Source organism: Bos javanicus, chromosome 1 (assembly GCF_032452875.1).
Source record: "Bos javanicus breed banteng chromosome 1, ARS-OSU_banteng_1.0, whole genome shotgun sequence".
NCBI lineage: Eukaryota > Metazoa > Chordata > Mammalia > Artiodactyla > Bovidae > Bos > Bos javanicus.
The window spans coordinates 56,915,307-56,927,367 of record NC_083868.1 but is presented as its reverse complement, the minus strand read 5'-3'; the positions used below and the strand labels follow the sequence as shown (position 1 = coordinate 56,927,367).

Sequence of the window (12,061 nt, the reverse complement as noted above, 5' to 3'; positions counted from 1 at the left end):
AAGTGATATTTTTTTGAGTCACTTTACTTTTTAATGGCAATAACATTATTTGCATACACTCAATAAGAATCTGTTTTCCGTTTCACTGGGATGTAATCAGACAAATAGACAATGCAATAGCAGCCAAATGTAGAGTGTCTTACTTAAAAATAAGCCTCATTTCTTATTACAAGCTCTTTATAAATGAAAAAGGGTTATAACCTCATATATGAAGTTAATACCCAAAACCTCTCCTAAGAAGTTGATCTAGGACCTGTTTGGGGCTTACAGGACACCAACCTTACAGGCAGTAAGAAAGGTCACTGGATTACCAGGAACCTTAGCAGATTTGGGAAAACTAGAGGAAAGAGAACTTTACCAACACTTACACATGCTAAAGATGAAACCTGCTGTCAATGAACTTCAAGTTTGGTTTCTTTTCCTTAGAACAGAAGAGTAAATAAAAGCATTTAAGGAAGACCTCTGGAGAGATGAAGCCACTGAAATGTTCGCTTAGATACCTTAATAAATTATCAGATAGATTCTCTGGTTCTATCAATGAGAGTTGTTCAGTACAGTATAGTGCTAGGTTTGCTATTCACATACAAGAAGGCCTTTATATGCTAATTACAACCTTTTCTAATTTATGTCAATGAATCAAGCCCAAATATAATGCCTTTTTGTAATCATGAAAAATATTTGGAGATTATGTATGGTAACAAAGAAACTGCTATTCCCACCCACAGGACACCAAGTTCTCTGGGGCATACACATTTGTCTTCATTCACTAGCATATGGATCAGGACATTTGGAAACTCTGTAAGGATAGACATTAACTTTCCAAGAGCTGCAAATAATGCAGATAATTACTTTTCTAAAATTTCAAGAAAATTCTGTCCTGTATAGATGTAAATAGTTTCAGTTCATTATAATCCAAAAGTTAAAATTTTACTGTCCAGTCGGGCATTAACTAGCTTTGTATGGGATTCAGAAACCTTATTCCAGCATACTTTTTTTAGTAACTAAAATACTTTGATACTCCTATACTTCAGAATATCAGCTCTACCATCCTACTGCTTCCCACATTAAGGAAATCATTAATGAATCAAAATAATCTGACAGGAATTCACCCTAAAAAACTTATGCTTAAAAGAAAAGAGAATAGAAAAATGTGCCAGCTTGTTCTCATTCATTAGTGGGACTCTCCTGTTTCCTCTTACTATTTTCAATATTTTTATAGTAATCATGCTGCTGCTAAGTCGCTTCAGTCGTGTCTGACTCCATGCGACCCCACAGACGGCAGCCCACCAGGCTCCACCGTCCCTGGGATTCTCCAGGCAAGAACACTGGAGTGGGTTGCCATTTCCTTCTCCAATTCAGGAAAGTGAAAAGTGAAAGGGAAGTCGCTCAGTCGTGTCCGACTCTTTGCGACCCCATGGACTGCAGCCCACCAGGCTCCTCCGTCCATGGGATTTTCCAGGCAAGAGTACTGGAGTAGGGTGCCATTGCCTTCCCCGATAGTAATCATAAATCCATAGAAAAAGACAACTTAGTAACTTTGGGGGACACGCGAAGTTTGAAGTCATTATATGTATTAAGATATGGCTGAAGTATGATGTGTGGTGTGTGTGTGTATGTGTGTGTATACAGTGCAGAAAAAAGGTTGAGCACCACTGGGGCAACCTTTCAACTTCTCAGACAACTTGCTATACAGAAAAACTTACTGCCTAATTCCCAGTGAGTTGTCATTTCACTGACTATTACCATCATAGCATATACATTCAAATTTCATGACGTAAATTATAACATATCAGTTTTTCCTCATAGTCTTAAAAGTCCGTAAGACTTTTAAAGAAACTCAGTAAAATTCACAACTACTTTTGTTAGATTTATCAAGAGTTTATACTTGTGAGGCCTCTGCAGAGCAATTTAATATAGCATTAGGCACGTGTAGGCCTTTAAAACAGCCCTATGTGACTAATAACAGTGATTTGGGAAGAGGAAGGTTAGCAGGAGGAAAGCTTGGAAGGGGCACCAGGAGCTGGCACACAGGGAAATTCCACACGCCCACATGTATCCTTGGAGCTTGTCTCCAAGAAGCTGCTCAATGAAACAGTGAGGTCAAGTCAGATGAAGAAAGAGATTACCAATCGCTCCATCTCCTGCTCCCTGAGTCTCTCCTCCCTCTGCCGCCGATGATAATCCATCAGGTCGTCTCGTCCGGAAATGGAGCTAATGCTGCTTTTCCGTTCCCGCAGGACAGGCTGGGGGGTTCCTGAGGCCTGTCTGAGGCTGTCCAAGTCTGCATCATCAAACTCGACAGATCCACACGAGAAGTTCCTTCTGGCTGCAAATGCTCGGTCCAGCTCCCCAGGAGGAAACGAATGACCAGGGCTGGTACCCGAGTAGGAAGCCCTGTCAAGGTCGTCAGAGGTGCAGGAGGAGGTGGAGGCCAGAAGCATCTTGCGAGCCACTCGAGGACTGGCAGGCACGCTGAGGGTGGAACTCACGTACGGACTGCCCTCGGAGGCAGAGGCTTTATAGGGCAAAGCTCCTGAGCTCAAAGAAGAAAAATTCAGGTAATTGTCATTGTCTATAATGCTATGAGGTAGATCCTTTTCCCCTAGTTTCGTTCGTTTGGAATTGCCCAGAGAGCTTCTTGGAGGCAGACTGAGGGGTGCCAACTGGTTCTCGGTGGCTCTATGCAACCTGGGGAGAGAGCGGCTGTAGGCGCCCATGTGACTCAGGCTGCCGCTAGAGTACTTCCTGGTTCTTAAACTGATGTTTTCCGATGCCGGGTCCCGGTGTCTGCTCAACTTGGGCTGAAGTGTCAGGTTGTCCTGGATGCTTATTTTCCTGGCTTGCTTTGGGCTTGAAGGCATGCTGGCCGCCCCTGACCTGTTGATGGGCGAGGAGCCAGTGTCACTCAGGGAACTTCCATTCCACATGGTCAGGAGAGAGCCAGATGCTTTTCGGCCTTCCAGCCCTCCGAGAAAGTAGACATTGTCATGGGATTTATTCCTTGAGCTATATTTGGAATAGGGAGGCTTCTCTGAAAGCCTCAAGGACCTTTCGGCGTCCCGGCCAAGAAAATGATCAAAATCTGCTCTCCCAAGTGCATATCCACTAAGGGAGGGTGAGGTGCTGCGTAAAGGGGTGGGCGGTTTCATGGAAAGACTTTTCTCACTTCCATCACAAGAGAACTGCTTCGTTCCCTGAATTTTGGCCAAAGAAGGGCTATTTCTGACACTGGTTCCCAAAGGAGAAGGGCTTCTTTTAGCAGGCACAGGTTGTGAGAGGGTTAAATAGGAGCCAGAACAGTCTCCATTGGCTTTAAATCTCAGACTGGAAGAATATTTCTTTGGGCTCAGGCTCTCCATCATGTTTTGGGAATCGTTTTCAAGGGAGTTCTCCGCAAAGCCTGCCTCTAAGCTACCATTCTGTAAATCCAGCTGCTTTTGCATTTGGCTCTGCTCTGCCATAATCTTGTTGGAATCTGCAAAGAAAAAACAAGAGAGAGAGAGAGAGAGAGAGACAGCTTTACTTAACAAATATTTAAAAAGACCAATCACTCGTTAGCCTACATGGGTACACAAATAGGCTGGCAATCCGATACGTTGCTGTTTTAGTAATAAACCTAGTAAAGCTGTCCTGCAAAATGAAGGTGACTAAAGACCACTGATCTGGGATGTTTTCTGAGCAAAAGAAAAATAATTCAAGAGAACATCAGTGATATTTGAGAGGAACAAATCCCTAACAGCAAGTACAGGTGCAAGACGAGGGGGTGGTACCTAAAATAGACAATGACCCTTCAGTGTTCTACTCCCTGGAGGACCACCTGCTTCCTGAGTACCTAGCGAACACCTGAAGGGATGAGGCAATGGGCTTTCCTTTAGATGTCTCTGTAAGAAACATTAACCACTCAGAAATTCTAAGGAAACTAAATTCACGTTCTAGCAGAGAAAGAAAATTTTATGATCAATAAATAACATGAGGGTTAGAAGATGATTCTTTAAAAGAGGACTATGAGGGTTACCTTCTCAACAAAAAGACTTAAAAAACTTCCTGCATCCATCAGAGGAAGGTAGGTATTTACAACAGTAGAGGGAAGAGTGGTCCCCACATGTCTGACATATCAGTGTCAGGTAGAATATCTAGAACCCTGAAACTGATTTATCCTTCAAGTTCCCAGGCATCCCAGAGGCAGCACGATCATCCTTGATCTAACTCTCTCCTCTCATGGAAACACCTTTCTCCTTCTTTTACACCCATATGAACCCACACATCCTTTGAGGTTCTGATTAATATTCTAGTTTCCACAGTGAATAAAAGAATTTTTAAATGGATACACCTGTAAGAATATGTTTTGGACCCTAAGTTTGAACAATATTAACTTAAGAAACTAAAGTTATAGTCTATAAAAATGTCTTTTCATTATAAACTAACCCTGCCAATGTGAAAGGTTATATTTTAAACTGATCAAAATACTTTCTTTAAGTTATCATCAAAGTTAAAATGCAGTTTAAACATTCCCATTGAACTCAGGCACTGCTAAGACTGTCCTCCAACTTCTTAGACACCAGTTACTACATCTCTGTAATATGTAATATGTAAACAGAATCACATTTGGTTAGTAATAAATATCATAATGTGCTTGTTTCTGTGACCGACATACAAGTTTAAGGAAGAGGGTTATATACAGTATTTCTGTCATATCTCCAGTCCTTCCTGACTCCCACTGTCCCACAGGAGAGACACTCAATGAACACAAGTTTTCAATTATCCATCACAGCCTTCCCCACTCCCTCCCAGCCTCAGACGGAGGATCTTCATCTTGCTTGCTCAGCTTCACAGATTTCCTGGGCAAATGCAGGCAGCCTAATAAGGAACTGCCTTTTACCCACAGAGTCAGGCCAAGAAACAGTCTGGCTGCTTAAATCCTAGTGATGGGCTGAGTCCTTACAGTCTCAAAGCTGCAGCTTCCGCCCGACAAGCTCTGCCTTGGGGTCCTTATCCTCCAACCCAAAGCCCTGCCCTTATGAAAAAAAACATGATTATCTTTTGAACTGGACCTCAAAAATTTTTTTTAAAGATTCTCCTTTAGAATTGCTTCCCAGCTGGGGTCTGGCCCTGCCCTCTGGGTCTTAACAGGTCACAAATGTCCCTCTCAACAATTGTCTACCACCACCAATTCTGACCTTGAAAGCAACACCAGTCTGGCTCAAGCTATAGCTATCTCACCATGTCCCCCTTGGAGGACTGAAATCAAGATGACCTCTATCCAGTCTTGGTTCCTTCTATTTCCAACTAACTGCATCACATGTTGGTTTGCCATGTTGAAATTCCAGCAAACCATGGCCAATTCCCTCATGTCAAATTCTTTTGAATTGAGGGAACAAGGAAGTAGGTGGAACCTGAGAACATTACCATGCTATTTATTAAAAGGGAAAAAATACTCTAATTTCCCAACAATAGGGAGAAAATTAAAAGCCATAGTATGTCATGAGTATATATTAAACCACTTAAAATCTTATTTTGAGGTATGTTTATAACATAAAAAGTACAGTAATATAATGTTCAGTAAATTTTTAAAAACCATACATAAATTTTAAAAAACATACAATGGGTGCAGTCTTATATACACACCCACCTATACACATGAATTCGGAGAAGGCAATGGCAACCCACTCCAGTACTCTTGCCTGGAAAATCCCATGGACGGAGGAGCCTGATGGGCTACAGTCCATGGGGTTGCTGACAGTCGGATACAACTGAGCAACTTCACTTTCACTCTTCACTTTCATGCATTGGAGAAGGAAATGGCAACCCACTCCAGCGTTCTTGCCTGGAGAATCCTAGGGACAGGGGAGCCTGGTGGGCTGCCGTCTCTGGGGTCGCACAGAGTCAGACACGACTGAAGCGACTTAGCAGCAGCAGCAGCATACACATGAATTACACACAAATGTTTAAGCCAGAATCTAAGGAGTCATCTTTGGTCTCCTCTATCATTATATCCTCTATCCTCTACCATCTGTCACTTCTTCATTCCCTCATTTTATCCATCAACAAATCCTATCAACACTGTCCTTAAAACATTGTCTGAATCTGATCATTTCTTGCTATTTCCACTGCTACCCCCTTATTACAGGCCAGTATCTTCTCTTTCCTCTTCCATATGCTATATGCTCATTTTACAACAATAACAATGGAATGAAATAAATCACACTAGCTTTCACGCACTGGAGAAGGAAATGGCAATGCACTCCAGTGTTCTTGCCTGGAGAATCCCAGGGACGGCGGAGCCTGCTGGGCTGCCGTCTCTGGGGTCGCACAAAGTTGGACATGACTGAAGTGACTTAGCAGCAGCAGCAGCAGTGATTTTTAATTCATCTTTCTCAAACTAGTTTGTATTTTCCACATTTTATACCATGTGTTTGGGTTGCCTTAACAATGAATGAAAAAATTAGTGTAAAATACTAACATGCAATCTGAAGCAGTCCTTCACTTTTAAGTTGAGTAGATGTTCATTTTTCCTAAGCTCTTGTCCAATTTTTCAGCCAGACACTAATTCTTCCAAAAAAAAAAAGGTTAAAGAACTTCTTGATCAGACTAACTTAATATGTCAGTTGAAGCCTTTGATGTTTTCTTCCAAATCTTCTAAAAGATTCAGGAGAAAATCATAATTATACAAATCTGATAGCTCAGACAGTAAAGAATCTATCTGCAATGCAGGAGACCCAGGTTTGCTTCCCAGGTCAGGAAGATCCCCTGTAGAAGGGATTGGCTACCCATTCCACTATTCCTGCCTGGAGAATTCCATGGATGGAGGAGCCTGGCAGGCTGTAGTCTACGGGGCCACAAAGAGTCAGACACAACTGAGCAACCAATACTTTCACTTTACTGTGACCATTTCATACTTTATACATCTGAAAATGTAAAATCAAACATAACTAATATTAATCACTTCCCTAATATGAATAAATGAACAAAGTGTTGCCCAAAAGGTCTCCAGATGTTTGTTGAATATAGCTTAGATAATATTAGTATGCTCATTTTTTAAATGTAGTTATTAGATTATTTCATTACTTGAGGTGATTCTGCCTATGGTATAGAAAAAATTAAAATCCTAACAGGTAGTTTTAGGTACTTCATTCATTAATTATGTATTAAGTACCTACCACATCTCAGACACTGGCTTAACAGGCATTGGTGTTGCTCACTATTTTTCCTGTTCTTTCCTTTCAGAAACACTGCAGTGTTGTTCTTCCTCATCCTTATGACATTAGGTGTGGCTATGTCCCTTGCTTTGATCAATGAAATATGAGAGAAAGTGATGTGTCAGTTCCAAGCTAAAACATCAAGAGCTGGCGTGATTCACCATTTCCATACCCCTCTTGTGTCCAAGTCTGTAAAGGCTTCCTTAGCCTACCTCCCTCAGTGAGGATAATGGGGAAGAGGGCCTTTGCCAATCCAAGATTGTCTTAAGCCACTGAGATTTGAGAGTTGTTTGTTACTATGAAGGTGCTAATCTTCATTAAGTGCCTACTATAAACCAGGCTTTGAGCTAGGCCCTGGAAAGTATGTGGTCAAAGATAGTATTTCCTGCTAATACACAGCTTACAATCCAAAGTGGAAAATACACGTATGAATAAATGCTACACAATGTGATGCATGCCTTAATAGAGGACTGATTGGCAGGTTGGTAAAGGACTGGTTGACAGATGGAGGGGAGCTAACCCAGTGAGAGGGGTAGTCTGGGTAAGTTATGATAGGAAGAAATGACAATGGAGTTAAGTCCCACTGAAAGAAAGAGAGTCTGATGGGTATTATCCAATGATAGCATAAAGTTACCTCCACACCTAAAATTTTGAGGTTTTAAAAATATAAACAAAATCTCAAGCCCATCTGAGGTCAGACTATTGGTACATCCAGGAAACATTCTGTCTCTGACAGAATTAATAACAAAAATTGTGTAGAAAAAAAGCAAGTTATTTTCTATATTTATTAACTATGTATTTCTCTCTCATAGTTACCTAAATCTTTTCCCATCTACACCATCATGTAAGATACATTCTGTGGGGTCCAAGTCTATGCCTGTCTTAAGTGTGGTTTAAATCTGACAGCAATCCTCCTACCATTTAGTGTATTTTAGACAAGGATACAAAGGGAAATCCGTTAAGTCAGATGTTAGAATAATAAGAGAAGAACTAAAGCCAGTTAGTGGGCAAAGCTCTGGTTGTAAGGTAATGCACACAAAATAGGAAACAGAATTAAGTGCAAGATAGGAATCCAGAAAGCAAGCCAGAGCAGATGCTGTGCGATGAAAGTTAGAAATTAAGCCCTGAGCCCAGAACTCTGCATTTTCAATATTTACTATAATGGTACAGAATTGAAGGTTTAACACCTCATGTCAAAATGGATACATAAAAGTTTAATTTTTGACTGAGCAGTATATGACATTAATGTCATCTTAGATGATAAAATGTGTTAATATATTTCAACCTGTTTGCAGTTGCAAATGCTGCTCAATCACCCAAATGAAATATTACCAAACTCTGTTTCCTCTTCCTTTGACCCAACAAAACTAGAGAGTATCAAACTACTATATGGTATTATTACTACCCTACAGGGTGGCAACACTTGGTCCCCCCTCCTCCTTACATGTACTTTTTTTTTAATCAAAAAATGTGATTATTGGGAATTCCCTGGCAGTCCAGTGGCTAGGACTTCACCCTTCCACTGCAGGGGGCATGGATTTGATTCCTGGTCAGGGAACTAAGATCCTGCATGCTGCACAACACAGCCAATTCAGCCAAAAAGGAAAAAAAAAGAAACATAATTACTGACACAGTTTAGCTGGCCAAACAAAATACCAAAATATTCCACAGTAGTGCTGGCTGAAAGATTGGGTTCACAGTCTGTAGGGAAGAGACAAGTAGGCCATTTGCAAATAATAAATCACATCCAAGAAACAGTCATGCAACATTTCTCCACCGTACATACTGCAGAAGAAAGTTACAGATGATTTGGATCGAAGAACATTCTAGAGTATATTTTAAAATATTCATGCTTCATACTCTAGTTTTTCATTTCAGCCTTTTGGGTTTGTTAATGATGTGTAAGAAGTTGTGCATTTAAAGATTTGTCATCAAATAGAAACATGTAATTCACTCAAGTTACTGAAGCTGAATATACCAGCCATCAGTTCAGTTCAGCTGAATACATATGTATGGATCCTTGTGTCAGTTTGAGATCTTCAAGACTTAATTCCACAAATCAATTTGACTCAAAAGGTGGAGAATCACACAGGTGCCTTTCTGACCCTAGGGGTGACAATAGTGGCTCATGATACCTCTCTCCTTCCCTACTTCCAGGGTGTTCTTTTCATTGTGGGTGAGATCATAAGAGTGGAGGCCTAGAGGTGGGAAGAGTATAGGGAAACATACAACAGGAAGTAGTAACATACTTTCAATGAGATGAAATGAAGGCAAGGAAAGCAGAGGCAGGAGGACAGAGGATATACAATGGGAAGCACTGGGTTTAATTCCCCAGGAGAGAGGGAGATAGTGATGTGATGGACCGTGCAGACAATGCATCAAAGACTGCAGCTGAGGTTAGGGAAAGAAGCAGAGGAAGAACTAGAACAGTGGGAGGTGAAAGGGGGTTATCAGAGTGACACACAAGTGGAAGCGCAGCGGGAAAGAAGTCTGTGTTAACACGTGTAAAAGAGGAGGCGAGGAAGATTCCAAGGTTTCCAGACTGGATTCTTGATTTCCACTGCTATTTCTTTTTGGTTTCCTGGTGGCTCAGAGGGTAAAGCATCTGCCTGCAAGGCGGGAGACCTCGGTTCGATCCCTGGTTCGGGAAGATCCCCTGGAGAAGGAAATGGCAACCCACTCCAGTACTCTTGCCTGGAGAATCCAGTGGATGGAGGAGCTTAGTAGGCTACAGCCCGTGGGGTCCCAAAGAGTCGGACACGACTGAGCGATTTCACTTTCACTTTCACATTTTTGTAAACGAAAAAGAAGTCTCAGGGAAATTATAAAATCACTGCCTTATGTTATTGTGGAAGCAAAACAGTCCCTAGAGCCCTAATGGCTCCATACACTTTATGCACATGAACAGAAAGAGAACCGGGCATGGAGAAGGGAAGAAGCCGTCTGGGGCCCATCTGCGAGAAAAGACAACACGAGGACGTCTAAACAGCAAAGAAGTCAGTGTGCGTTGAAACACCTGGGCTTACTTTTCAATCCATAAATTTAATCCCTCCAGAGCTCTTGTTATTTTTATCACCTGAAGTGTATATCATCTTATTGTCAATTAGAGAATGCCAGGAGTCACTTAGAGATCTTTGGAAGGCAGCAGAGCAAGTCACAGTACATTTTTCCCTTGAGAAGTAAATTATTGGGAAAACTAATCTCAAGGATGATGTTTGCAAGTTTCTTGGTAGATTCTTTTTTTCTTTGGCACAATGCTGGTGTGCATTTTAAAAGATAATTTTCCAGCTCTATTTGTACCAAATAACATCATAGTGAGGTTAATTCTAACCAAACTGTAAGTCACCAATGGTGAGCTTCAGAGCACTGTGATGGCCAGAACTGTAGGGATCTGGGTTTCAAGATAATGAAAACACACCCAGGGAGCAAAGTTTTAAAAAAACAAACAAATTAAAATGAAGCATCTGTTGTGTTGTGTGTACTGTTTTAGAGGACAGAGATTTAAAGTCTGGTCTATATATATAAATTCAGTTTTCCAAGTAATTTACACCAAGAGTTTGGAGAATCCTTAAAAAATACAACATGTTACTTGTCATTTTATATTGCCATGCACAAACACTTCTCAGGATCATATAATACAGCAGGAATTAATCAAAAGGGGACTGCTAGAGCAAGTCACCAAAAAGCAGAAACCTTTTCATATTGCTGGGGAAAGGATGTAAATTGGCGTGGCATGCTGGCGTGCTCACTCAGTTGTGTCCGACTCTGTGCAACCCCATGGACTGTACCCCACCAGGCTCCCCTGTTCACGGAATTCTCCAGGCCAGAATACTGGAGGGGGTTGCCATGCCCTTCTCCAGGGAATCTTCCTGACCCAGGGATAGAAAATGCCTCTTCTGCATTGGCAGATGGATTTTTTTTTTTTTTAGATGGATTCTTTATCACTGAGCCACTGGGTACAGAAGCAAATTCAGAACAAGAATCTTAAAACTCAGGAGGGTTTAGGTTAAAATTTCCACCTTATGAAACAGTTTGAGCTTCTATCTTGTCCTACAGGGGCCTTAGAGCTGAGGAACTGGCTCTGGGAGCATATTTTGTCACAGACAGTGGTTGAAGACTGGTGTTTAAGCTCTCCCAGTGCATGGTGGTCCACAGGCCAGCCTCTTTCAGCACTGATGTTTATGGTATGGCAATGTTTTAAAGCAAGCACTGATGACATGTAATTGAATTCAGGCACCAGCTTAGAGCAGTCTGTCAGAAGCAGTGCCATTGTCTGTGTGTGTGGTGGGGAGAACTGGGGGGGAGATTCTGTGGTGACGATAGGGCCTGAGGGAGGAAGCTTTAGAGGACTGAATAGGAAAAACGATGAAATCTAGTTCAGCCCCAAACTCCAAGCTTAAGAATGGAGAACAATGGACACAAAACCTTCCTCTTTTTCCACTAATCTCAACATGAAAACGTGATGGGGGGAGGGTAATTAGAAGCTTCAGGAACACACACTTCCTTGTCTAGCAATATTCTCATTTCAGAAACCCCGAAGCAGCCTGGTTTCCCCAGCCTCTGTTATCCAAACACCATCCTCAGTTAAACCCCCAGTCCTGTCAACTCTGCTTTTACAAACATACCCTCCTTTTTCACAATTATTTCCTCTCATCACTAAATCCTCAACCTCCGGCATCTCTGCACACAAACCACACCTCTCCATACAACCCCACACCCATTGGCAAACACCTCCCCCTGCAGCATATATTCCCAGATGCTCTCTTCTTCAAAGAACCCCTCCCATCCAGGATCCCAAACCTTGAGCCTCCCCACTGTCTCAACACCAACCTGCATAGAACTTCACCTCCCATTCATACAACCCA

The 12,061-nt window shown here is 41.7% G+C and overlaps 1 protein-coding gene across 9 annotated transcripts in view; it reads right to left on the bottom strand.

Moving 5' to 3' along the window:
• Positions 1-12,061, bottom strand: part of PHLDB2 (pleckstrin homology like domain family B member 2) — a 241,179-nt gene that overhangs the window by 88,381 nt on the left and 140,737 nt on the right. For all 9 annotated transcript variants that reach the window (XM_061390175.1, XM_061390250.1, XM_061390336.1 and 6 more), the window contains one exon: positions 2,127-3,475. In XM_061390175.1, the coding sequence (XP_061246159.1) occupies positions 2,127-3,475 (1,349 nt within the window). The remainder of the gene's footprint in view (positions 1-2,126; positions 3,476-12,061) is intronic.